At 40.5% G+C, this 26,767-nt stretch overlaps 1 protein-coding gene across 3 annotated transcripts in view; it reads left to right on the top strand.

The window, feature by feature from the left end:
* dlec1 (DLEC1 cilia and flagella associated protein) overlaps window positions 1-26,767 on the top strand; it is a 191,340-nt gene that overhangs the window by 54,204 nt on the left and 110,369 nt on the right. For 2 of the 3 annotated variants that reach the window (XM_069914929.1, XM_069914926.1), the window contains exons 10-14: window positions 7,800-7,887; window positions 11,982-12,155; window positions 18,329-18,465; window positions 23,406-23,498; window positions 23,890-23,980. In XM_069914929.1, coding sequence (XP_069771030.1) covers window positions 7,800-7,887; window positions 11,982-12,155; window positions 18,329-18,465; window positions 23,406-23,498; window positions 23,890-23,980 — 583 coding nt within the window. The remainder of the gene's footprint in view (window positions 1-7,799; window positions 7,888-11,981; window positions 12,156-18,328; window positions 18,466-23,405; window positions 23,499-23,889; window positions 23,981-26,767) is intronic. The other variant, XM_069914927.1, reaches the window with a different exon arrangement.

The raw sequence follows: 26,767 nt of genomic DNA, 5'->3' as shown, positions 1-26,767 counted from the left end.
CGGCCTGAGACCCAGAGAGCCAGTTTATCCCAAGAATGATATTTCCAGTTGAGTTAACCTGTCATTATCTAAATAATGCTATGATATGTCATAATCAAAGTTGCATGAAACATTGTTGAGGCCAAATCAGGCACAAGGGTAGCTTCTTCCCCTCAGCCATCAGATTTCTGAATGAATAATGAACCATAGACGCTACCTCACATCGTCTTTTTTTTGTCTTGCACTATTTTAATTTATTTTGAAATGTGTGCTCAGTGACGCTGCTGCAAAACAATGAACTTCATCAAAATAAATCCTGATTTTGATTTGGAGTCTTGTGTGCAGTTTTGGACACCTAACTAGAGAAAAGATATCAATAGGATTGAAAGAGTGCAGAAATTTACTAGTACGTTACCAAGAACTGGATTTCAGGGAAAGGTTAAGTAGGTTAGGACTTGATTCTTTTCTTTTTAGAATATTTTTGAGTTTAACTAAAACCCTTTACATGAGGTAAACTAAAGATAACATAAATCAAATCATATCATATACTTATCATATAAATTGTAAATGAGAAATATAACCATAATTATTACATAACTTATTTCATTCAGGACATCAAATTCCATAACTATATTAAACATTTAAATCATAACATAACATAACAATTACAGCATGGAAACAGGCCATTAGGCCCTTCTAGTCAGCACCGAACCAAACACTCCTCTCTAGTCCCACCTACCTGCACAATGACCATAACCCTCCACCTTCTTCTCATCCATATACCTGTCCAGCTTTTTCTTAAATAATAAAATTGACTCTTCTTAAATTTTGAGAAATCCGCGTTATTCATAGGCATTGCTTCACTTTTATTTACGTTTATCTTGTATCCCGACACTTCTCCATATTCCTTCAATTTCTTATATAGTTCTTTTATTGATAGTTCTGGTTCTGTTAAGTACACTATCACATCATCCGCAAATAGACTGATTTTATATTCCCTGTCTTTTATTTTTATTCCCTTTATATTATTATCTATTCTTATCGATTCTGCTAGTGGTTCTATAGCTAGCGCAAACAATAATGGTGATAGTGGGCATCCCTGCCGCGTTGACCTGCTTAAGTTAAATTGCTTTGATACATGTCCATTTACTGTCACTTTCGCTAACGGTCCCTTATATAATGCTTTAATCCAATTAATATACTTCTCCGGTAAATTGAATTTTTGCAATACTTTGAACAAATAATTCCATTCTACTCTGTCGAAGGCCTTCTCTGCATCTAAAGCAACTGCTACTGCAGGTGCTTTATTTCCTTCTACTGCATGAATTAAGTTAATAAATTTACAAATATTGTCTGTTGTGCGTCTTTTTTTGATAAATCCAGTTTGGTCTAAATTTACCATTTTCGGTACCTGTTCTGCTAATCTGTTTGCTAATAGTTTAGCTATTATCTTATAATCTGTGTTTAGCAAAGATATTGGTCTATATGACGCTGGTGAGAGTGGATCTTTCCCTTGTTTTAGTATCACTGTAATTATTGCTGTTTTACATGAATCTGGTAAGTTTTGTGTCTCATCAGTCTGGTTGATTACATCCAGGAGGGGCGGTATTAATAGGTCTTTAAATGTTTTGTAGAATTCTATTGGGAGTCCATCCTCTCCTGGTGTCTTATTATTTGGTAATTTTTTTATTATCTCTTCTATTTCTACTGTTCCAAATGGTTCTGTTAATTTATTTTGTTCCTCTATTTGTAGTTTTGGTAGTTCAATTTTAGTCAAAAATTCATCTATTTTCCCTTCTTTCCCTTCGTTTTCAGTTCGGTATAGTTGTTCATAGAATTCTCTGAAGTTTTCCTTAATTTCTTTTGGATTATATGTAATTTGTTTGTCTTTTTTCCTTGTTGCCAATACCATTTTCTTAGTTTGCTCTGTCTTAAGCTGCCATGCTAAGATTTTGTGTGTTTTTTCACCTAGTTCATAATATTTCTGTTTTGTCTTCATTATATTCTTCTCCACCTTATATGTTTGTAATGTTTCATATTTTATTTTTTTATCCGCCAATTCTCTTCTTTTGGTTGTATCTTCCTTTATTGCTAATTTTTTTTCTATGTTTACTATTTCCCTTTCCAACTGCTCTGTTTCCTGATTATAGTCCTTCTTCATCTTGGTTACATAACTTATTATTTGCCCTCTAATGAATGCTTTCATTGCGTCCCATAGTATAAACTTATCTTCCACTGATTCCGTATTTACTTCAAAATACATTTTTAATTGTTTTTCAATAAATTCTCTAAAATCCTGTCTTTTAAGTAGCATCATCAATGTATGAGCCCCCTCATCAATGTATGAGCGAAAGTCTTTGGTTCTCGTAAAAACATCAGAAGGGAGAAACTCAGCAGGTCAAAGGGGGTCCGGGAGAAACTCAGCAGGTCAAAGGGGGATCCGGGAGAAACTCAGCAGGTCAAAGGGGGGTCCGAGAGAAACTCAGCAGGTCAAGGGGGGTCCGGCAGAAACTCAGGGGGGGCCTGACCTCGCCAGGACCGTTGCCCACTCCCCCTCCCTGCCGCAGGCCGACCCGCGACTCACGGTGACGGGGCCGCTGATCCGCCAAGATGCCGCCCTGCAGCGAGAGCCGATGCCCCCGCACTGTCGTTGTCCAACCCGATCACCCGCAAACCCCGCCCTCCCGCACACAGGCCTGAGTAAGGATTATGAACTTTAATCTCAGGATAAAACGATCTTCCAATAGTTTCATGTCACAGTGATAAATATATTCCTGGTTAAAAATGGTCCTGCATCTGGATACAAGCTCATTAGGAATAAAACTTGAAAAGTGTGTAAATCAAAGGATATCTGTACCAATGGAAAAAGGGCATGGCAAATAACCCTGCTAGAGTTCATGCCCACAATCAGTCACCCATTTGATTGTTTCAGGAATCATGTTATTCTCCCACATTCTCAATAGCCCTCAGATTTTACTATTCGACAGCACACTAGCAACATTTGACAAATCCTCTATAGAGAAAGATTATTTATTGAATATTTTATTTCTCATTTGTTAATGCTTCTGGAAAGAGTTTATCCAAAACTATTATTAAACATTTATTTTAATAAGAAAAAGTTTAACATTACATATGTTGAAAGAAGAGAAAACATGCAGATGTTGTTGAAAATTTTCAATAAATATTTAGTTTGGCCCTCGACTTAGTACAAGTTTTTAATTTTGGCCCTCTGTGAATTTGAGTTTGACACCTCTGATCTAGATCATTAATGTATATAACGAAAAACAATGGGCCCAATACAGATCCCTGAGGCACACCACTAGTCACCGGCCTCCAACCTGACAGACAATTTTCCACTACCACTCTCTGGCCTCTCCCTTTCATCCAATTGTACTATGTCCAAAATAATATTGAATACAAAAACTATACAAATAATACATGTAAAATTCCCTTATGCAAGATATTTTATCCTTCTCTGATGTGATCATGTTGTTCTGTGGTATGACCTGTAATCTGTAGTTAGGAAAAACCCAACACCCAACCAACCAATTTTCCCCTGCAACCGTGTCTGCCTGTCCCGCATTGGACTTGTCAGCCACAAACGAGCCTGTAGCTGACGTGGACATTTACCCCCTCCATAAATCTTCGTCTGCGAAGCCAAGCCAAAGAATACTTATTTGTCTTAATACTAAAAAGGAAAAAAAATTAGTCCCTACTAATCTATCCCTCCCTCTAAATAAGGTTATCTATCTAAATATATATATATATTGTAAATATGAATTGAATAACAACCCCCAGACACCAGACAGAGAATCCCCAGAGCATCCACACCACTTCAATCCTCAGATTACGATAATAATCCATGAATGGGCCCCACATCTTATCAAATTCAGACTTTGCATCTTTAATATTAGATCTAATTTTTCCAAACAAATATGACATCATGTAATCATTGAAAATGGGTGGGTGAAACATTATCTTTCCACTTCATCGAAATTGCTCGTCTAGCTATCAACAAAACAAAAGCTAGGATTCTCTTCTGGGTTGGGGACGGAGATTTTTCCTCTTCTAGAGAAAAAAAAACAAATAAAGCAATCAAAGGGCATGAATCTAATTTAGTCCTAAGAATTGTTGATAAAGTTTGGAAAATATCTTTCAAAAAATGTTCTAAATTCAGACCCTCCCAAAAGATGTGAATCAACGAAGATTCAAAAATTTTACACTTACCACATGATGGATCAATATTAGGATAAAAATGAGATCATTTAACTTTAGACTTATGTATTCTGTGCACCACCTTAAATTGCAACAGTGTTGTGCATAAAATGAAAACTCATTGATCAAATTAGGAGTTGTGTCCCAATCCTTGTCTGAGAGCGCTCCACTCAAAACACGCTCCCAATCCTGGTCCGAGAGCGCCCCACTCAAAACACGCTCCCAATCCTGGTCCGAGAGCACCCCACTCAAAACACGGTCCCAATCCTGGTCCGAGAGCGCTCCACTCAAAACACGCTCCCAATCCTGGTCCGAGAGCGCCCCACTCAAAACACGCTCCCAATCCTGGTCCGAGAGCACTCCACTCAAAACATGCTCCCAATCCTGGTCCGAGAGCACTCCACTCAAAACACGCTCCCAATCCTGGTCCGAGAGCGCTCCACTCAAAACACACTCCCAATCCTGGTCCGAGAGCGCTCCACTCAAAACACGCTTCCAATCCTGGTCATTGAGACCATTTTTAAATCCATTAAATTATAATAAATATTTGATATTAATCCACCATGGGAAAATTTCAAATCAAAAAATACATCAAGAATATTCACCAGAAATTCAAGAAAAATCAGAGAGTTTGGACTGAACAACATACCTAATTTGTAAAAAAGGTTAGGACTTAATTCACTGGAGCATAGAAAAATTAGGAGAGATTTGACAGAGGTATTCAAAATTATGAGGGATGTAATTAGCATAAATGCAAGCTGGCTTTTTCCACTGAGGTCAATTCAGATACAAACCAGAGGGTGAATGAACTAGAGGACATGGATTAAAAGGGGAAAGGTTTCGGGGGAACTTCTTTACATAGAGTGGTGGGAGTCTGGAACAAGCTGCCAGATGAATGCAGTCTCAATTTTCACATTTAAGAAGAATTTAGACAGGTACATGGATGGGAGGGGTATGGAGGGCTACGGACTGGGTGCAAGTCAATACACTAGGCAGAACAGAGAAGAAAGGCTCAAGGGCCTGTTTTCTGTGCTCTAATGTTTTATAAGGGCCACAGCTTTCATTAAAGTAGAACTGGCTTCCTGTTCCCAGCTATTCATGCTGAGGTTGGTTTGGGTTCTCCTTTACCTTAGTTATATTTCTGAAGAATAACATTTTTTCTTTCAATATGCCATCAGAGACCATTTTTCTTTCTTAATATTTATGATAAGCTAAATGAGAACTATTGATGCAGCTACTAACATTCATAAACATTCACACAAAAAGTAGAATGAAAAACGTCAGGGCAATGGGAGTGAAGTCTATCAACAGGAAGTAGGTTTTTTGCACATCGTTTTTAATGGAAGTGTGTATGTGTGTAAGTAACAACTACATGGGAACATATCCTTTCCTAAAGCCCCATTATGTAGAGCACCGCCAACAGGTTAACTCTCTCACTTTTATATGGCTGAGTAAGAGCACAATTTACAAAATATAGGGTTACAATGAAGAGAATTAATTAGCACCAAGCAAAGGCAGCTTGAGAGTAATTTCGTGGGGCCCGTTCAGGAGCCTGATGGCTGCAGGGAAGAAACTGTCTTTGAGTCTGTTAGAGTGAAACTAGAAAGTCTGCAGACACAGTTTGTTGTCAATTTGCAAAAGTGCTGGAGAAACTCAGCAGGTCCCACAGCGCACATTGGAGCCCTAAGCCCTTCATCAAGGTATGGGTATAAAGCAGGCAAACGTCTGAATAAAAAGGCTGGGGAGGAGGAGGAGGAGGAGGAAAGAAGGGGTGGGGGAGGAGTGCAGGCCAAAAGCTACAAGGCCATTGACAGGCATGGATAGGAAGTCAGGAGAAAAAAGCTGAGAGTTGATCGGAGGAGGGGTTAGCTCTGTGAATGAAGACAGAGGGATAGGGAAAGAGAAAAGAGATGGAGTGGAGAGCTAGAAGAAAGGAGACATAGGAATAGGAAATGAAAGAGGGTGGGTGGGGCATCTCATGGAAACCAGGTGTCAATGTAAATGCCATCCAGTTGAAGGGTCTCCAGACAGAATATGAGATGTTGCTCCTCCATTTGCAAGTGGTCTCAGTTTGGCAGTGCATGAGACTGTGGACAGACATGTTGGCATGGGAATGGGGTGGGGAATTGAAATGTATGGCCACTGGGAGATCCTGCTATTACCAGCAGAGCAAAGGTGCTCAAAGAGCCAATCACTCAGACAACAGAAGTACTGGATGCAATAGATTAACCCTGCAGATTCACAAGTGAACTGTTGCTTCACTTGGAAGGACTGTTTGGAGCCCTGAATGGTGTGAAGGAGGAGATGTGGGTGCCAAGTGTAGCATTTCCTGTGATCACAGGGATGGCTACCAGAGGTTAGGGATAGGGTGCTCACTTTCACATTCTTGAGCCTCCTCCATGATGGAAGAAGAAGAGTGTTCCTGGAGTATAATCTGGAGTATCTAGTCAGCAAGAGATGTAGAAGGAGTCCATGGCACGGAGGGAAGTTTGTGTGATGTTCTGAGATACCTTCTGTGGCTTCTGCCTGAGCAGAGAAACTGTGATGTATCCAGTAAGTCCGCTTCTGATGAAATACAAGAGGGAATGTGCCAAACTTCCTAGGTCTTCTGTATACTATTTTCCCTGACTTCAAAGCCAATCAGACTTCTCTAGTTTCACCGCTCTAATGAATTGATGATCAGATAAGGTGCAGGAACACATTGAAAGAAAATGGGATGCAAATTCAGGCCCCTTGGTTTGTCAAGTTGACTCGTCTCCACTGTCTGAGTGAGAATAACTATAGGTAAAATCTGAAAGGTACTTTTGCTCCAGTGAATTAAGTCCTTGCAACTTTGAAGGGTGTCAGTTTTGCATTAAATACTATGACTCAGACCAGCTCAGAAATGACAAAACAGTCAAAGAATTTTGATAAAATATTCGATCTCCTTCAACCTTCAGTCATGTGACTTGTAATCTTTTCTGGCCAAATCTCTCCTATCTCTTGAAAATCATTGGGGCTATGAACACAATGCCAAGATTTGTCTGATCACGTGAACTTATACCAGTTCACTACATTAGTATGATCAGACACATGAAAATTCATGTCACTGCTGCATCTCAAAGGCTTGTATTCGCTGGAATTTAGATGATTGAGGGGAGATCTTATAGAAACATATAAAATTCTTAAGGGTTTAGACAGTCTAGATGTAGAAAAGTGGTTTCCAATGCTGGGATAAACTAGAATCAGGGGTCACAGTTTAAGGATATGGGGGAAGTTTTTTAGGACTGAGATGAGGAAACATTTCTCCTCTCGGAGGGTGGTGGATCTGTGGAATTCTTTTCCACAGGAAGTAATTGAGGCCAGTTCCTCGTCAATATTTAAGAGTAGGTTAGATTTGGCCCTTGTGGCTCAGGGGATCAAGGGGTATGGGGAGAAGGCAGGAACCGGGAACAGATCAGCCATGATCATATTGAGTGGCGGTGTAGGCTTGAAGGACCTAATGGCCTACTCCTGCACCTATTTTTCTATGACTTCTAAGCACAGAAATGAGCCCTCAGCCCAAATGACTGTGCTGAATATGATGCCTGAGATCTTATTTTATTATGTCTGCTACCTTTCTCCAGACAAATGTTGAACTGCGGAATATGACATCCAGCAGCCGTCACCTCCGGATCATCCCACCGAGCACCACATTCTTTTCCGTTGGACTGGGTAAACAGACAATTTAGTTTATCTGCCATACAGAGGACTTGGGAGTGCTTGAGTATGAATCACAAAAGGTCAGTTTGCAGGTGCCAGGCTATCAAGCATGGCGAGGATGTGCATGTCGATCACAGCCCTTGCCTCACTGCCAGGCGAGTGAATCACTGCTTCCCTTTTGTGGGATGATTGGCTCTGACGTGTCTCTGTGATATTGCATTGAGTATTTCATGCTGTTGCTACTGCCAATAAGTCTTTGTGTTCAGTGTCTATTTGATGTAATTTCCCCCATCTCCTCAGTAACCCATGTACATCTATACACACACATTTGGTGTTTACAAGGGTGCCTGAGATTTGAGAATAGAAAGTAAATAAAGGGCTCGGCACTGACAGCTCATCTTCATTAAGGAGAGAGGACGAGGGTTGCTGGCACAAAGCAATGAGATTGTGCCTGGACGGTCACTCTCTCCTCTCTTCCTCGCACTGGAGCGCAGCACTCAGCTCTGCTTGGCATCTAGACTGACAGAGGGGAGAAGAACAGTGGCCCCTGTCACACTGCAGCCAGTGAGTTACTACCAGAAACTTGCTTAGGGAGCGGGACATGGAACAGGAGGCTGGCCTTAACAACCACGCTGCTTGCCCAGAACTGGTGGTCCCATTTAATCTCCCTGCCACCAAACAACTCGCCACTGACCTGCACAGACAGCACCACCCCCATCACGCCCCAAAAACGTTTTGAAAAGCAGCCGGCTAGAATGTGTATAGTTAAATGTTAAATAACAAACTAAAACTTTCCTAAATAAGCCAAGGCTGGAATTTTTTGATTCTGTTTTCGTTTCGGATTTCCAGCAAACAGCATTTTTTATATTTTTGTAAACATGAGTTGTCATAATTTTAAAATCCATTGACCTAGATTTTGTGTAAGTGTCTGCAAGCTTGGGGTTGGCCAGGCAGCACTTATGAATGCAGAAATTCCAAACTTATTGACTGCTGCAGGTCAGGAAATCTGTGGCCACCCTCTGTCACTGGAATCCTGAGGGGGTGGAATAATGGAGTGTGAAGTATTATTTACATGGTGAGGTCTTCTGAAACCACATGCACCTGGTCAAAAATGGGCATGAACAATGTCTGCATTCATTTGAGTTGAGCAGAACATCTGCAATGGACAAAGATGTGAGCTAACTTTCATTCTTTTTTAGTGTACCAAGAAAGTCTGCAGGTCCTGTGGTTGTAGTAAATGTGCAAAATAACTGGAGAAACTCAGCTGGTCCCACAGCATCTACAGGAGGCAAAGATATATAACTAACGTTTTGGGACTTTCCTCTCGTTTCCCTCCCCTTGTTCCCTATACCTCTGTCTCCTTTCCTCTAGCTCTGCATTCAGTGATACCCCCCTCCCCTGATCAATTCCCAGCTTTTCTCTCCTGGCCTCCTATCCCTGTCCACCTTGGTCTCTGCTGTTGACCTGTGCTCCTTCTTCCCTTCTCCCCCAACTTTTTTATTCAAGCACCCATCTGCTTTTAGCTCATACATGAAAGTCTGCAGGCGCTGTGATCGTAGTGAGAACACAGAAATGCTGGAGGAACTCAGTGGGTCTTGCAGTGTACATAGGAGGTAAAGATGTATAACCGACGTTTCAGGCCTGAACCCTTCCTCAAGGTATCTTTTTATTGGTTTTTTATACTTTTAATTTTTTTAGAAGGTCTCTTATGACCTTCCATACACAAGGTTAAAAATGTGTTTGGACCACTATTAGGACAGTACAGGTGCTTTGGCCCCACAGTGTTGCAGTAACAAAATAACTGATGAGCATTTACCGACTGCATTGCCCTCCATTTTTCTCAGTTCCGTTTACTCCTCTCTTAAAAGATCCTCTTGTCCCTACCACCATCACTATTACCAGCAGTGTCTTCCATGCACCCACTATTCTCTGTGTGGAAAATCATGCCTCTTACATCCCCCTGTAGTTACCTTTTAAACTATGTTGGCAATTTCAGCCCTGGGGGAAAAGCCTCTGGCCTTATTGCCATCCATATACCTTACACTGGACATCCTCAAAGAATTCAGTCAGGCTCGTGAGACATGACCTACCTCTGATGAAGTCATACTGACTATCCCTAATCAGATTATGCCTCTCTGAAATGCTCTTAAATCCTACCTGTCAGAATCCTCTCCAACTCCTTGTCCACCACTGAAGTAAGACTCGCTAATCTACAAGTTCCTGGCTTATCTCTGCTCCCTTTCATGAATTGAATTGGCACTCCCTACACAACTAGGAGTTGGAGAGTCTGGCACCATAACATTCCCTCCATCAACTCGGCCCGTACCTCCCACATCTTAAAGGACCCGTCCCACCCTGGTTGTACTCTCTTCTCTCCCTTTCCATCAGACACAAGATACGTGAGCTTGAAAACACAAACTTCCAGATTTGAGGGCAATTTCTTTCCTGCTGCAGAATTATTCTCTCAATTGTAAAAGGTGATGCCTTGAAATATAAGAAGAGATTGGATAAAACCCTCACTAAATTCCGTGTTGACCTTTCTTCCTGGAGCTTAGGAAGCTAAGGGTGGGGTGGGGGGGGGGAAACAAGTAGGCCAGAGATTTATAAAATCCTGAGGTAAGTGGTTGTTTTCTGAGGGTAGAGGAATCTAAACTCGAGGGCATGGATCTAAAGTGAGAGGAGAAAGATGTAAAAGGGATTTGAGGGGCACCCTTATTACACAGAGAGTGGTGGGCATATGGAATAAGACACCAGAGAAAGTGGTAGAGGGAGAAACAACTGTTAACATGTAAGACATGTAGATAGGAAAGATTTAGAGGGATGCAAGATGAATGGAACATCTTGGTCAGCATGAAAAAGTTGGGCTGAAAGTCCTGCTTCAGTGCTGAAAACCATAATTCTATTACATACTTCCATGGTATAACTGCCTCTGAAGCTCCATTTTCGTTTTGGTTCTAATTCGATTTTCAGGATCTGATGAATGCCAAATACTTATTGCTCATCTCTATTTTACTGGGTTGCTGTCTATGTCCTTCCAGAGGGCATTTCAAAATTGAGCCACATGGCTTGACCTGGAGTCACATATAGATCAATCTGGAGAAGTAAAGCAAAATTCTTCTCTGAAGGACATTAGGTTGGTTTTTAATGACAACCAGGTACTTTTGTTTTGCAGTCAATATCCCCAAGTTAAACTTGGAAGAACAGTGCTCATGTTCCATTATTCTCCCAAGGCTGTGTGTTTCATCTGCATTTCCTTTTAGTTTCCTCCTACATTCCAAAGATGAGTCAGATTATTAACTCTTCCACAGCTGCCATTTTGGGAGTGAACCAATATCGCTGGTGTCTTAGTTGAGGTTTCTGGCATTCTAGTTTAGTACTGCCAGACTGAGACCATCAGCAAATTGGAGGAACAACACCTCATATTCCATCTGGGCACCCTCCATCCAGATGGCATTAGCATCAACTTCTCCAGTTTCCCTACTATCTCTATGTAAAAAGGTTCCATTATTGTCACGTAATACTACATTTGGAATGTAACATACATGAAGTTCTTTAACATACAGAGTCACCACTTTATCCAGCGCCCCTCACAGAAACCTACAGCACCTGGTGTTCCTAAGTGGTCTCCCCTCCAAGTACTGACCAATCCTCTGCCTGCCGAGTTTCTGAGGCTATTAGGTACTGCTCTTTTCCTCCAGCTCTGTCCCTCTCTCTTCCCTTTTTTCTCTGTCTCCTTTCCCCCAGCTCTGCATTCACAGAACCAACCCTCCCCCCCCCCGAATCAATTCCCACCTTTCCTCTCTCCTGTCCTCCTATCCATATCAAATTAACAACTTTTGACTGTTGGTCGGTACTCCTCCCACTTCCTTTTCTTTCCTTCTCCCCAGCCTTTTAATTCAGGCACCTGCCTGCATTTTACTCCTACCTTGAAGTAGGGCTCAGGCCCAAAAAGTTGGTTATATTATCTTTTCCTTTTATGGATGCTGTGAGACCAGCTGAGTTTCTCCAGATTGTTTTTTTACAACAATCACAGCATCTGCAGACTTTTGTGTTTCACTTCCTATGTGGTGGTATTTGACTGTATTTACCTCTCGTTTATCAAACAGGTAAATTTCCAGGCGAAGGTGGGATTGTGGCTCCAGGAATGAGCTGCCAGTACACAGTTCAATTTGCTCCTAATTCCCCAGCTGAATATGAGGACTTTATAATCGCTGAGACACAGTCACCATATCCGCTTGTGATTCCAATTGAAGCCAGAAAGCCGCCTCCTATATTAACATGTGCGCAAGTTACTTTTTCTTCCGTGGGTGGTTAGCAAATATGGGGGACTTTTACAAGAATAAGAAATTTGGGGGGAAAATTCCTAAGTAAAAGAAAGAAAGCCCATAGAGCATAAAAGTGGTAAAGTTCAGATATATTGTCTGAGTAAATTCATTACATCACATAGAACCTTGAGATTTTTTTTCCTGCGTTGTGGGAGAACCTGCACTTAAATCCACAAAAGTGCTGGAGAAACTCAGCAGGTCATGGAGCATTTGTGGAAAGTAAAAGGCCTGAGCCCTCAATTGGTGATATTTTCCAACTTTCTCTTTTATTTTGGATTTCCAGAAACTACAGTAGTCAGTGTTGTACGGTTCCAGCATTTTATTTCTCCTATTTCAATCTCCTTCTATTTACATACTCTCCAGACAGATCAGTTGCAACTTACAAAGTAAATTAAATGTAAGTTTAGACATACAGAACAGTAACAGGCTCTTCCGGCCCACGAGCCTGTGCTGGCCAAATACCCCAATTAACTTACAGCCCCCATACCTTTTGGAGGGTGGAAGGAAACCAGAGTGCAGACACAGGGAGGACTTATAAACACCATTTGGGTAATGCCAGATTCAAGCCCGGGTCATTGGTGCTGTAATAGCACTGCGCTAACCATGCCGCCCAGAGTCTTCAGCGTAATTTCCAACTGTCTCTCAGTCTCCACCCTATCACACTTATCCCCTTGGTTTTGTCCACCTCTCCCTCTTCTCTGCAACTTAAAACAGACTTTCCTAGTTCTGCAAAAATGTGATTGACTGAAAGCATGTTTCTTCTTCCCCCTATGCTGCCTGTCCAGCTGTAGGGCCCAGCCTGAGCATTATTGGAACAATACCCATCTAAAAGGCAGATGTAACTGAGGCTCATGCATGTGTTCAGGGGTGCTCCCTGGATATGGATGAATTGGGAGGAAGGAGGTTGTTAAGTGTAAGAACAAGTTCCACCAAGCAGAGGACAGTTTTAGTAGATGGTGATTGGATGGCTCCGCATTCAAGAACGAAGCAGGTCCCTGAAGCCTTCTTGGTGGTGAATAGATGTGTAGAGGTACATATATTGCACATTCATCAGCCCCCCACCTTGCTGGGGGCTGGAGAATTGGAATTCTTCAAAGAGGGGGGGAGCATGATTGGTGTCCCCTGCATTTCCACTATTCTGTTTTTAAGTTTCTGTAAAGATACTGAACATAAGGCCTTCATTCCAGTATTAAATATATCCTAACTGACTTAAAGAAATTTCAAAGTTTTAAATAAGACAATTTGGGAAGAGCTTCAAGATATGATATACACCTAAATCCAGCTACTTACAATGGCTAGGTGCATGGAGTTCAATAAAATGATAGATACAAGTGACTTTTTCCATGGAGGTTAGGTAAGATACAAACCAGAGGACATGGGTTAAGAGTGAGAGGGGAGAAGTTTAGGGGAACATTAAGGGGGATTTCTTCACTCAGAGAGTGGTAGGAGTGTGGAACCAGCTGCCAGCTGAAGTGGTGAATGTGGTCTCAACTTTAATACATAGGAAAATGTAGATGGGAGGGGTATGGAATAGGTGCAAGTCAGTGGGACGAGGCAGAATAATAGTTTGAGATAGACTGGAAGGGCCAAAGGGCCTGTTTTTCTGTGATGTGATGTATGATGGTTCTAAAAATGTTTCACTGAGCCCGTGGCACAAGTCCAGTTTATTATCACCTGATTGTACGAGTACAACCCTATGAAACAGCGTTCTCCAGTCCTCAGTGAAAGATCATGCAAACATACACGAGATGGTTTAACATGTCGTAACACTCTAAGATGAGGTGAGATGAGGTGAAAGTTTATTGTCATATACGTGTAATGATGGACCAAAATTCTTGCTTGCTGCAGCTACACAGGTTGGTCAAGTACACTAAAAAATAATAAGTTTAAAGTTAATTATATGGGGGGGGGGGGAAAGATGATAAATCTGAAAGGATCCCAATTCTGCCTGTAACCTGGTCACATTCATGACCCCGGGTGTCTAGGAAATACTGTGAACCCTGGCCCTGGCTAGAGATCAACCCACATTACTGGCTCTTTCTCTGGGTCTGGACATAAATCCATCCCATATTTCTGACGCAGGTTCTAACCGCACTCCTGACCTTGCCACTGATCTCAAGAGCACAGGGTATGATGGCTGCCAATTCACGTGTGCATTTGTGGCACAGGTCACTGCCCGTATCGTGGCGGGGAGTAATGTTGTTTCTCTGTGCAACAACATTAGTAGGGGTTTCTCTTTTTTTTCTATCTTTACAGGGTTTCCTTTCTTTTTCTGATGTTCTTTACACCTGGAATTGATGATTAATAATAGTTCTATATATGATAATGTAGAAATGATGAGGTATGGGTGAGAGACGGTATTATTATCATAATTAATGGGTGAACTGGCAAATTTTGTAAGTATTAATATTAACAGGATTAAAAATCCGTTTAAAGGAAAATATAATGGTATATATGAAAAAGATGAAAGTGGATATTGCTTTTCTACAAGAAACACATTTAACTGAAGTTGAACATCAAAAATTGAAAAGAGATTGAGTAGAACATGTTTTAGCATCTTCATTTGATTCCAAGGCTAAAGGACTAGCAATTTTGATACAAGAAGAAAAAATTTAAATGAAAAATTAAAGTATAATACTTTGCAAATTTATAAAATAGTAAGAAATATAATGAGAATTAAGCAAAGATGCTATGAGTTAGGAGAGAGAGCACATGAGGTTCTTGCGTGGCAATTAAAAACCGAACAAGTTTATAAGCCAATTTATTAGCAACTAAGAAAGAGTCAAATCGGAAAACTTATAAATCACACGAAATAAATGAAAATTTTAAAGAGTTTTATAAAGTCTATATCAGTCAGAATTGTTAAAAGATGATAATAAAATAGAAGAATTTTTATCTCAAATTACAAATATTAAATATGGAAGATCAGAGTATTGGCTACTCCATTTACTCAAAAGGAGGTTAAAGAAGCATTGGGTTCTTTACAAAATAATAAGTTTCTGGGAAAAGATGGCTTTCCTCCTGAATTTTATAAAGCATTTAAAGATTTATTAATTCCTCCGTTTATGTAAATATTAGAACAGGTGGGAGAGACAAACGATTTACCACAATAATTTAAGACAGCAATAATAAGAATGATTCAGAAAAAAGAAATGATACTTTGAAACCATCATCGTACAGACCTATTTCATAGTTAAATGCAGATTATAAAATAATATCTAAAATGTTAGCAAATAGAATAGCGAAATCTTTACCTAAATTAGTAAGTATTGATCAAACTGGATTTGTTAAAAAAGTAAATTAGCAGATAATGTAACAAAGTTAATGAGTATAAAACATTTAGCAGTTAAGAGATGTACCTAGTGTCGTGGAAAAAAAACATACAAATGCTGGAGAAACTCAGCAGGTCAAATAGTACCTTCACCAACGTTTTGGGCTTGAACCCTGCATCAAGGTACAGGTGCACAATCCTTTATCCAGAACCCTTGGGGGACAGTGTGTTCTGAATTTCAGATTTTCCCGGATTTCTGAAAGCCAGATTTAAACCCACCCAATTGTGCTGCCGTATCCACCCACACCCCCTTCCAGTCGTGCTGACCCCCACCCCCCCACCTGACTCGCACTGCCGATCTCCCCCTCCCCTCACTGACCCGACGCGCTGCCGATCTCTCCCCCTCACCTGCCTGACTTGCACTGCCGATCTCTTCCACCCTCCTCGCTTGCCCGACTCACGCTGCTGGTCTTCTGCCCGCTGTCTCTCTCCCCACTTGCCAGAATTTGGAGCTTTTCAGATTTTAGATGTCCGGATAAAGGATCGTGTACCTGTAGTAGTTACTTTAGATACTGAAAAAATATTTGATAGATGAGTAAGATTTTTTGTTCAAAGTTTTAAGTAAATTTGGAATAGCACTCACATTTATAGATTGGGCCAGAACTCTATATAATAAACCTTAAGCAAAAGTGGTAACAAATGGGGAAATATCAGAATTTTTTTTTATTGACTAGATCAAGTAGACAAGGATGTCACCTTTATTTATTTTAGCAATAGAGCTTTGGAAGAAGAACTAATTATACGATAGTGATATTAAAGGTTTTAAAGTAGACAGGAAAGAGCATCAGATTAGTTTATTTGCAGATGATGTTATGTATTTGACTGAACCATAAAGTCATTAAGTAAATTGCATTTTAAGATTAAAAGAATATGGTATAGCATCTGGCTATAAAATAAATTGTGATAAAAGTGAAACAATGCCTATAATAAAGATGGATGATGACCAGTGTAAAAAGGAAAGTCAGCTTAAGTGGAACAGAGATGCAATTAAATATTTAGGTATTAAAATTGATAACAATTTAAATAATTTATTTAAATTGAATTATACACCATTGCTTAAGAAAATGGAAGAAGATTTATGGAAATGGAAGGAACTATCTTTAACATTGATAGGAAAGGTTAATTGTATAAAAATGAATATATTCCCCAAAGTACATTATTTATTTCAAATGCTCCCTCTATATCAAAGTTTTTTAAAGAACTAAATAAGTATGTAAGGAAATTTATTTTGAAATGGAAAATGACAAGAGCTGCATTAGAAAAATTAACATGGAAATTTTTCAAGAGGGAGAGAAGCCAGCATGGATTTATATAGAAATGAATAAAATAGGAGAAGATAAGTCAGAGAATTTTATATATATAAAGGGAATGATGTGCTTTTTATTGGAAATTGAGATATTCCTTTGTTAAAAAATCTCTCTAAAATATAGATATAGAAATATGTATCTTCTCTACATTTAGAAATTTTCAGAGACCAAAAATGATATTGTCGGAATCATCTTATTACTTTTACAATAAATAATAAACTTTTTGATAATTGGTTTAGCAAAGGGATTAAATAATAAAAAATGGTTTTCAACGTGCAACTTTAATGACATTTGAGCAATTGGAAAGTAGGTGTGGACCACAAAACAATACAATATTATCAGTTAAAGGCATATTTTAAGTGAAAGTGTAGGTCCAAATTTGATATTACCTGAACAAAGTTTTTCGGAACAATTAATCATAGATATAAATATTACAATTTTGCAAAAAGGAATGTATAAACCAAGAGTTCATAAGTCAAGACAAAGATGGGAAAAAGATTTAAAAATAAATATTCAAGAGGAAACTTGGTTAGAAGTTTGTCAGGATAATATGACTAACACAATTAATGTCCAGTATAGAATAGTACAATATAATTTTTTACATCAACTATATCTTACTCCACAGAAATTAAATGGATTAAATTCTAATTTTTCAGATAAATGTTTTAGTTGCAAGAAATAGGGGTTTTTTTTGCACTCTATGAGGGAGTGTCCAAATTAAGACCCTTTTGGACAGAACTGGGTTTATTTTTGGAAAGAGTTACAAAAGTTGAATTTATTCAAGATCCAAATTTTTTTTACTTGAAAATATTTTTGACACAGAATTGAAATTGAAATTAAATAGATATCAAAAATAATTTGTTAAAATGTTAAATGGTAGCTAGAAAATGTGTGGCAGTAACTTGGAAATCAGATGTGTATTTGGGAATGGGTAGATGGCCAGACTGAAATAAGTAGTTGGATACCACGAAAAAAATTTACATATAATTTGCGTAACAAATTTGAAATTTTTGAAAAAATTTGGGAACCATATTTACAAATTGTAAGAATTAAGTTGTAATTGCCAACATGAACCTCTGACTTTAAAATCAAGAAAATTAAGATGTGTTAGATTTTATTTGATAGTTTTAGTAAGTTTTTAATAAATACTATCCAGATTTTTTTTTTTCTTTCTTTACTATTGCATTGTTGGGGGAAGGGGGGAGGATGGGAGAGGGAAACTTTAAAAAAAAAAATTATATATTAATTTTTTCATTCTTTTTGAATAAGAAATGTATGTATAAGTTTTTTAATGCATATGTGAAATTAAAATTTTCAACAAAAAAAGCACAGGATATGGTAAGTTTGCAGAAAATAGAATAACTCAAGAACACTCAATAAAAATAAACTTTAAAATCAACTTTAAAAGTTGTAAGCATTGAAATGACATCATTCTTCAATCCTGTTACGTTGTGAAGAGTAAACTGTGATTCCTTCTCTTACATGTCCAGTGCCTGGTACTTTAGACTGCGGATATTGCTTGGTGGGTGGAGTGAAGTTCACTGAATTCTTGTGCAGAAATGAAGGGTATAACGCTGGCTGTTTTTGTATAATGCCGAAGAGAATGTGGCCAACCACAAATTTCAGAGTGAGTATTCTCCCTTATTGGTGTAAACAGAGTACAAAAAACAGAGGAGGAAGAGCATAGACCAGCCATTCTAAGTGGGGGCTCTACGCTCCCCCACCACCACCACCCACTGCGGGCCAGTGCACATTTAAGTAAAAGCCTTATGTAAAAAAATTTTTTTTACTGTAGTTGGTAGAATTACAGAAGAAACCATAACTTGATGTTTCGTGGGAAAGGGGGCCCATAAACTTTGAGCAAAAGGTTGAAAATGGGTGGCATAGGCTCGTAGGATCAAAGGGCCTGTTTCTGTGCTGTAATGTTCTAAAGTTCATAGCAGTGGGAAATCTCTGCTTAACTTCTTTTGCAAATGAGAGACTTTTGATGCTTTCCCCATCTAGCCATGGACATGAGTACTTGAGTAAGGAGAGCAGATCTGTACAGTATATTCCACCAAAAGCAGATGTAATTTCCGTAAGATATCCTTACTGCTACATTCCACTTGCAGTGAAGAACAATGCAAATTACTTGCTGCATCTGCATTTGTATCTTCATATACATGATGACACCAAGAGCAAGATGTACGGGTCAGAGGGATATTTGACAGAATAAGAATAGAGTAACAACTAGATGGGCAGTAGGGTCTGCTTATGAGCTGCAGTTTTCTATGGTTGTGTGATTTCATGGACATGAGGTGGCACAGTTAGTGAAAGGGGAGGCACTGAGGCCAGGTTCAAATCCAGCACTAATGTTCATTCTGCATGGTTTTCCTCCAGGCACTCCGGTTTCCTCCCACCCTTCAAAATGTATGGGTGCGTTGGTTGTAAGTCAACGGGTTGTATTTGGGTGTTGCAGGCTCATGGGCCGGAGGGCCAGATACCATGTTGTATGTCTGTATGTATGTCTAAATTTAAACATTATCAAATGCAAGCTTCAGGAGTTTTAGTGTGATATGGGCATTGTGTTCGGCACAGACACGTGGGCTGAAGAAGATAGGGTGGCCAGACATCCAGTTTTAGGCCAGACAGTCTGGCTTTGATCCCTCTATCGTCCATCTGGTGCCACCTCGAGCCGGTCATGAATTTGTCCTCCATTTGGGGGAATGGGGCCCTCTACCCAAAAATGGAGGACAAATCAAGTGGCAGAAAGGATACTTGCCTGTTAAATGTGGCATGCGCACCAATGTTTCTTCTCATACGCATGCGTGAGTTCTGACTCGCGCATGCACGATGAGGGGTAAATGTGACAGCGGCGCACGGGGTGCTGGCTGGCACATGCGCAATGAGGAGGAAGTGTGATGCGGCGCCCCACCCCGAGAGAGTATCTGATACTGACCCTGCATATCCTCTGTTTTGGTGGCGGCACACATGATTGCAGCAGCGAACCGGCTGCGCTTGTCATGCAGCAAAGATGGTGTCGCAGGTCCTTCTCTTCTGGTGGATACCGGAAGAGTGTATATGCACTTACGTCAGCCTGATATAAGTTCCGGTACGCAAGGGGCAGGGCTCCGGACAGTCTTAAAGGCTGCAGCGCGAACTTCAAAGTAAATCAGCCTGATGTCTCAGTTTTCACTGCGCTCATATACAACACACGACACTGGTGACCCCGACGAGTCTCTACGTTCTGAAGACTCGACACAATGGAACTCGCAGCCGTGGGCGCTGTTGCGTTAAAGCTGCCAACTTTCTAGATGAACAGGCCCCGCACTTGGTTTTGCCAAGCGGAGGCCCAGTTCCAGTTCAAACAAATAACCTTGGATTTGACAAAATTCTTCTACGTTGTCAGCTCACTTGACCAGGAAGCCGCTTCACAAGTTGACGCTACCAGAGAAAGGTAAATCCATCACTCTAAAGAACCTCCTTATTAGCAATTGCGGCCTATCAAGGAGCAAGGGAATATAAATTAGGATGTCTAAAACTGCCAGATTTCAAGAAATATTATTGGGCGTCCCAGGCAAGGTTTATCGGCTCACTCTTTGAGGGACGGTCCCCCTTCCTGTGCACATATTGGACTACATGCACTTGGGGAAAGGATAGCTGAAGAGTTTATATACAAATGGAACACCAAATTAATTTTTTTTTTAAATGGATAACCCCATATTAAAGCATGTATGCCAGACATAGGAAAAGATACATCAATGTATTGGATTGAAAGTGGGGTTGTCTCCCAATATGCCCTTGACCTAAAACAATTTAATACTCATGACACTGGGCAAAAAAGATCCTGGACACCTGGTGCCAGAAAGTGATCAGGTGTATCAAGGATTGTTATGGTCAGGGGCAGTTAATATCATTCGAACAATTGAGGATTCAATTTGGATTATCCAACAGAACATTTTTCTGCTTCCTACGATTAAGATTTTTTAAGAGACAAATTAAGACCAACAGTGACTTTACCAGAGTGTAGTGCCATAGAGACTCTAATTCAACAGGGGAATGGGTTTAAGTTTATTTCTAGGATGTATTTCTTTTACAAAATGCGAGCTCAATTTTAATATATAAGAAGAATTTGGACAGGTACATGGATGGGAGAGTTATGGAGGGCTATGGACTGGGTGCAGGTCAGTGGGACTAGGCAAAAAATGGTTTGGCACAGAGTGGAAGTGCCAAAGGGACCTGCTTCTGTGCTGTAGTGCTCTTGGGTTCAGAGTTGACAACCTCACTGTTTTCCACATTATGTTCCTTGCTCATTCACCTCACCTGCCTATATTCTCTGAAGCCAGTCTGCATCTCTCTATGCACACTGCCACCTTGCTTTGTAACCCATTCAAAGGAGGAGTGCAGTTAAGTCTGGCTCCCAGCTATTAAATTTTTTGTCATTATTCAATTCCCTTTTGACCACTGCATTTGAATCTATTTAGAGCGTCCTGCCAGGAAGGTACAATGTGTCACTTCAAATTGTGCTGTCACCTTCAATCTGTTTCATCTGATAATTTTTCTTCAGCACCTTTCCTCTTAGCAAGTGGCTCTTGAGCAAACCAAAAACTATGTTGTATGATACCACACTACAATGTATCAAGCACTGGCCAGGTGATTTTAAAAAGTCAAAAATTTATTGAGACTGTCAACAAATCGTCTGGAGAAACTTGAAGCCCCAACCACCGGCTACTCCTGTCGGGGAAGAGATACAGAAGTATTAGTACCAGAACCAGCTTATTCCCACATGCAATGAGACTCATGATCGTCTGCTGAACTTCTAAAACAACTCTCTGTGACTCTACTATTTATTAATAATATTTATTTTAATATTTGTATATAGATTCTGTATGTCTATCTATCCTTTCTCTGCGCTTGCACCAAAACCCACTGTTTCATTGGGTTTTACTGAAACAATTGGATGATAAATAAATTTGAACTTGAAGAGGAAAAGAAATGATGGTCTGCATGACTGTGAATGTGGCTCTTCATTGAGATGTTGTAAGTTAGTTGAATTACAGCATGGAAATAGGCCTATCTGGCCCATGAGCCTGTACCACCCAATCGCCCCCATGTTGCACCCAATCACACCTTAACAACCAAAGAACCCCATATGACTTTGAGACATGGGAGGAAACTGGGGAACCCAGAAGAAATCCACGCAGTCACAGGTAGAACATACAAACTCCTTTCAGACTGAGCCAAGTTTGAACCCGTGTGGCTGGTACTTTAATAACATTGCACTAACTGCTAAAAGTACCACCCTATTTTATTGAGTCATATAGTATGGAAGCAAAAACACAATCCTGCTTCGGGCTTGAGCGCTTCATCAAGCTATCAAGGGCTCAAGCCCAAAATACTGATTATGTATCTTTATCTTTGCTACATAAAGTACGTAGTTTGACTTGCTGAGTTTCTCCAGCATCGTGTTTTTACTTCAGCCACAGTGACTGCAGACTTTGTGTTTTACCCCTAGTATAGAAGCAAGCCCTTTGGTCCACCCAATTGCACTAATCCTACATGAATTCCATTTTATCTTGCCCACATTCCCTTCAACTCTTTCCCCCACCCCGATTCTACCACTGATCCACACCCTCAGGAGAGCCAATTAATCTTTCAGCCCACTTGTCTTTGGGATCTGGGTGGAAGCCAGAGCACCTGGAGGAAATGCCAGCAGGTCACAGTGTGGCTGCACAAACACCATGCAGACAGCACCAAAGAGATCAGGGTTGAAACCAGGTCATTACAGCAGTTTCATTGTCCATGCCACTGGTCTGTCCAACCTTCCCTCATCTGAACATGCCCACCCTTTGTTGTTCTCTCTTAAGTTCTCTGCTCAGAGCATTGAATGTTTCAGGACTCCTCGAGTTCAATCAAGTTCAAATGCATCTTGATAGAAGGCACCTGATTTACCAACCAATCAGTTTGTAAGATTGTAACCCACCCAAAAAAAGTGCAGATATTGTAAGCTGAAGAAACTTTACACCAGTTGGTCATGAAGAGATTGGATGGGGCCATAAGTAATGAGAGGCACTCAATTCAGGGTTTCCACACCCTACCCACCCCAGAAACTGCAACCAGTGATCAAATTGAACAACTCTCCTGGAACGCAGAAGTGCTGGAGAAGCTCAGCAGGCCACGCATCATCTAAAGGAAGTAAGAGGTAACTAATGTTTTGGGCCTGGGGTCCCCATCAGGAATCTGGAAGTACAAGTGGGAACAGTCCCTTCAGCAACTTGCCAACACCCTGCCAAAATATCCACCCGTGCCTGCATTTGGCCCATATTCCTCCAATCTTATCCATGTATCTGTCCAGATGTTTCTTGATCATTGCATTAATACCTGTCTCAATTACCTCCATTGGCCACCTTCTTCCATACACTCTCATTTTATGGTTTAAAAAAAAATCACTCCCCAAGCTCCTATTAAATCTCTCCCCACTCATCTTAAACTTGTGTGATCTGGTTATCGACTCTTACATTCAGTTCTAAGCACATCTCTGATCACACTCAGGATCTGACTGGTCATTTTGTCTTTTTCACTCCACAGTGTGTGGCAGTGGCTGGTTTTCTGGACGTAGCTCCATTTGCAATCAGGCCAGCTGTGTTTGAGCTGCAACCCGGCCAGGCTCTGATCCTGGAGGTCAGTGAGTAACCTGCTTCCCACATCAGAAACAGCCTTGTATGGTGAAGCAGATTCAACCATGGCCATTTAAGGTGTGGGGATGGGGGAGGATCTGTTTAAATGTGAAAGGGGTTGGAGAAGGAGCGGTGAAATGGCCAGAAAGGGATATATCATGTATGATACGTGACCATAAAAGGAACCTTGACACTTGGGATTAAATTGGTTTGAGAAACAAGTTAAAATTTCTTGATTTACACAAGTTGGTCACTAGCAACGAGAGGCACTCCCATGCTCTCCACCCCACCCAGCCTGGAAAATGCAACTAGTAATCACATTGAACAACTCTCAATAAAGATCAGATCGACTTTTTTGAATAAAACATTTCACAGTTTCATTTTTGAATTTGTAGGTTGCTTTCCTTCCATCTGCTTCAGAAACCTTCTCCCAAATTGTAACCATGGTTTGTGACAACTGCCAAGTGAAAGACTTTGTACTAACAGGTAACAAAATAAAGATCAACCTGAGTTTGTGATCATTAATATTTTGCTGGTGAATAGGTGATACTTTTTATGATTTTTTGGGTGTGCCAATATTGCTATTTAATCTTTGCAAGGCCCTTCAGGATCACTCAACCCTAAGTTAGGTTTTGAATGATCTGCAGAAAGGTTAGATTTGATTCTTGTGAGAATCAGTTAAAATGTATGTACCAGTGAAGGGGTGATGATACACAAAAATGTGTATTTTGTCATACACATTTTGTGCACTGTACAGATGTGCCAAAATTCTGACTTGCTGTAGCTGAACCAGTATTTGCACAGAAAAACTATGATAGTAAAACTAATTGAACAAAATCAAAGGTAAAGGTTCCATTAGTGTCACATAATACATCATTGGGAATGTAAACATGCATGAAGTTCTTTAACTTTGTCTACTGTAAGGAAGACAGGAAGTTGCCGCTTTGTCAATCGCCTCTCACAGAAATCAGGCCCCACTGAGGAACGAACTGATTTACAAGACCGGTGCTCTAACCTCTGAACTATCAACAGATATAAATATTCACAGTAATCGTACAAACAGTCCTTTTGTGGTGTTGGAGTAGTTGATGATTAGTGCAACAAGGGAGGGTTGTTCAAGAGCCTGATAGCTGAAATAAAGTTCTCGAACCTAGAGTTGCTGATCTTCAAGTTTCTGACCTTCTGACTAAAGATAGCAGTGAGAAGAGGTTAGAGAGGGTATTCAGCCAATCCTGACAGGACTCCCAGCAATCCCATTCCCCCATTTATTTCCCTTTATTTTTTTCTCTCCCACATATCCATCCATCCATCTCCCCACCCACCCACCCATATGTGTGTGTGTGTCTGTCTGTGATAAATAGATAGATACACAACTGGCAGACTTGTGATAGATGTAAGGTAAAACATCATGAGATGGGAATGTGTAGGGAGTTACCCTGTACAGGGCAGTAACAAGAAGGGGAGGTGTCCTTGTACTCCTGTTAGGTAAAACATCATGAGATGGGAATGTACGGGGCAGTAACAAGATGTGAATGCATCCTTGTACTTACAAGATAAGAGAGACATTGATGGATTGAGAGGCAGGAAGCTAGCAGGGAAAGGATAGCAACAGTTTTAGTCATTGGACAAGTAATGATATGATGATGTTCTAAGCACATATCCAAGGGTATAAAAAATCACCATTTTGCTGATAACGGCAGAATGCATTCTCCGACTAACCTGGTTGGTCGCAAGTGTTACAATCCGGTAATAAAGAACAAAGAACCCTGATTTCGACTCAGCCTGGTGTTTGTCTCACTCATTCATGAACAAAGCAGACCTAACATAGAGCAGGTTGTGAAAGGAAAACCAGGATATATTGTAGATCTGTTGGAAATATTGGTGGAGAAATGGTAGCTGAAACTTAATCTGGACAAGTATGAAGTATTGCATGTTTGGAAGTCAAAGATGAGATGAAAGTACACAATAAATGGCAGGACTCTGACAAACATTGATGTACAGAAGGTACTTGGGGTGATCTTAGCTCCCTGAAAGTAGAAACACATGTAGAAAGGTGGTAAAGAAGACATGCTGTGAACTTGTCTTTATCTACCAGGGCATTGAGTATAAACCTTGGCAAATCATGTTGTGGCTTTATGAGACTTTAGTGAGAGCACATTTGTGGTCATTGGCTTCCAGGAAGGCTATGGTGGCTTTGGAGAGGGTGCAGACGAGGTGCACCAGGATTTTTCTTGGATTCAAATGTATGAGCTACAAGGAGAAGTTGGACAAACTTGGTTTGTTTTCTCTGAAGTGTTGGAGGCTGACAGACAACTTGATAGAAATACACTATATACAATTATGAGAGGCATAGATTGTAAGAGTCTTTGTTCCCAGCATGGAAATGTTAAACACAACAGGGTTTAGAGTTAAGGCAAAAGGTGAAAAACGTAATGGAGTATTGTGAGTGAAAGTTTTTTTACACATAGGTGCCAGGGAAGAAGTGGAAGCAAGGTCATTTAAAAGGTAGCATATATGCAGGTGTATAAGACGATCTGCAAAATGTCACCTTAAAATTGGGGTCATCTTATACGCCAGGTCTAAAATCCGCCCCTTGACAGCTAAGTCTCACCACCACAGCCAACTTCCCACTAGCTCTGACACAACCGTGAGCCTGTCCTGTAAGTTATAAACGAGGTCTTAGCGCTCACCTGCGGGGTCCATCCGCCCAGTTCAACTGCCATCAACTCTATATAAACAGCCTGTTACAAGAGCTGATGGCATTCAAGTAGATGCACGAGAGACCATTTCTTTCCTGTACAACCCTGCCTTTACATGCAGATCATACTCCACCTTACTATCTGCTCTAACACTGGTTCCCCTCCCCCTGCTGAAGCATCTATTTTCTTTCTTTGGCTTGGCTTCGTGGACGAAGATTTATGGAGGGGGTAAAAGTCCACGTCAGCTGCAGGCTCGTTTGTGGCTGACAAGTCCGATGCGGGACAGGCAGACACGGTTGCAGCGGCTGCAGGGGAAAATTGGTGGGTTGGGGTTGGGTGTTGGGTTTTTTCTCCTTTGCCTTTTGTCAGTGAGGTGGTATATGTTTAAAAATATATTTTTTAGTCTTTATATATTTCCAGTAATTTTAATTAATTCAATTCATTTGAAGATCTTCAGAGACATTTTTTAGACGCACGGCATGGTAACAGGCCCTTTTGGCCCATGGGCCTGTACCGCCCAATTACACCGTTCAATCCCAGTATGCTTTTTGAACGGTGGGAAGAAACCAGAGCA

Source organism: Narcine bancroftii, chromosome 1 (genome assembly GCF_036971445.1).
Source record: "Narcine bancroftii isolate sNarBan1 chromosome 1, sNarBan1.hap1, whole genome shotgun sequence".
Taxonomy (NCBI): domain Eukaryota; kingdom Metazoa; phylum Chordata; class Chondrichthyes; order Torpediniformes; family Narcinidae; genus Narcine; species Narcine bancroftii.
Note: the sequence above shows the minus strand (reverse complement) of the source record. Positions and strands in the feature narration are given on the sequence as shown.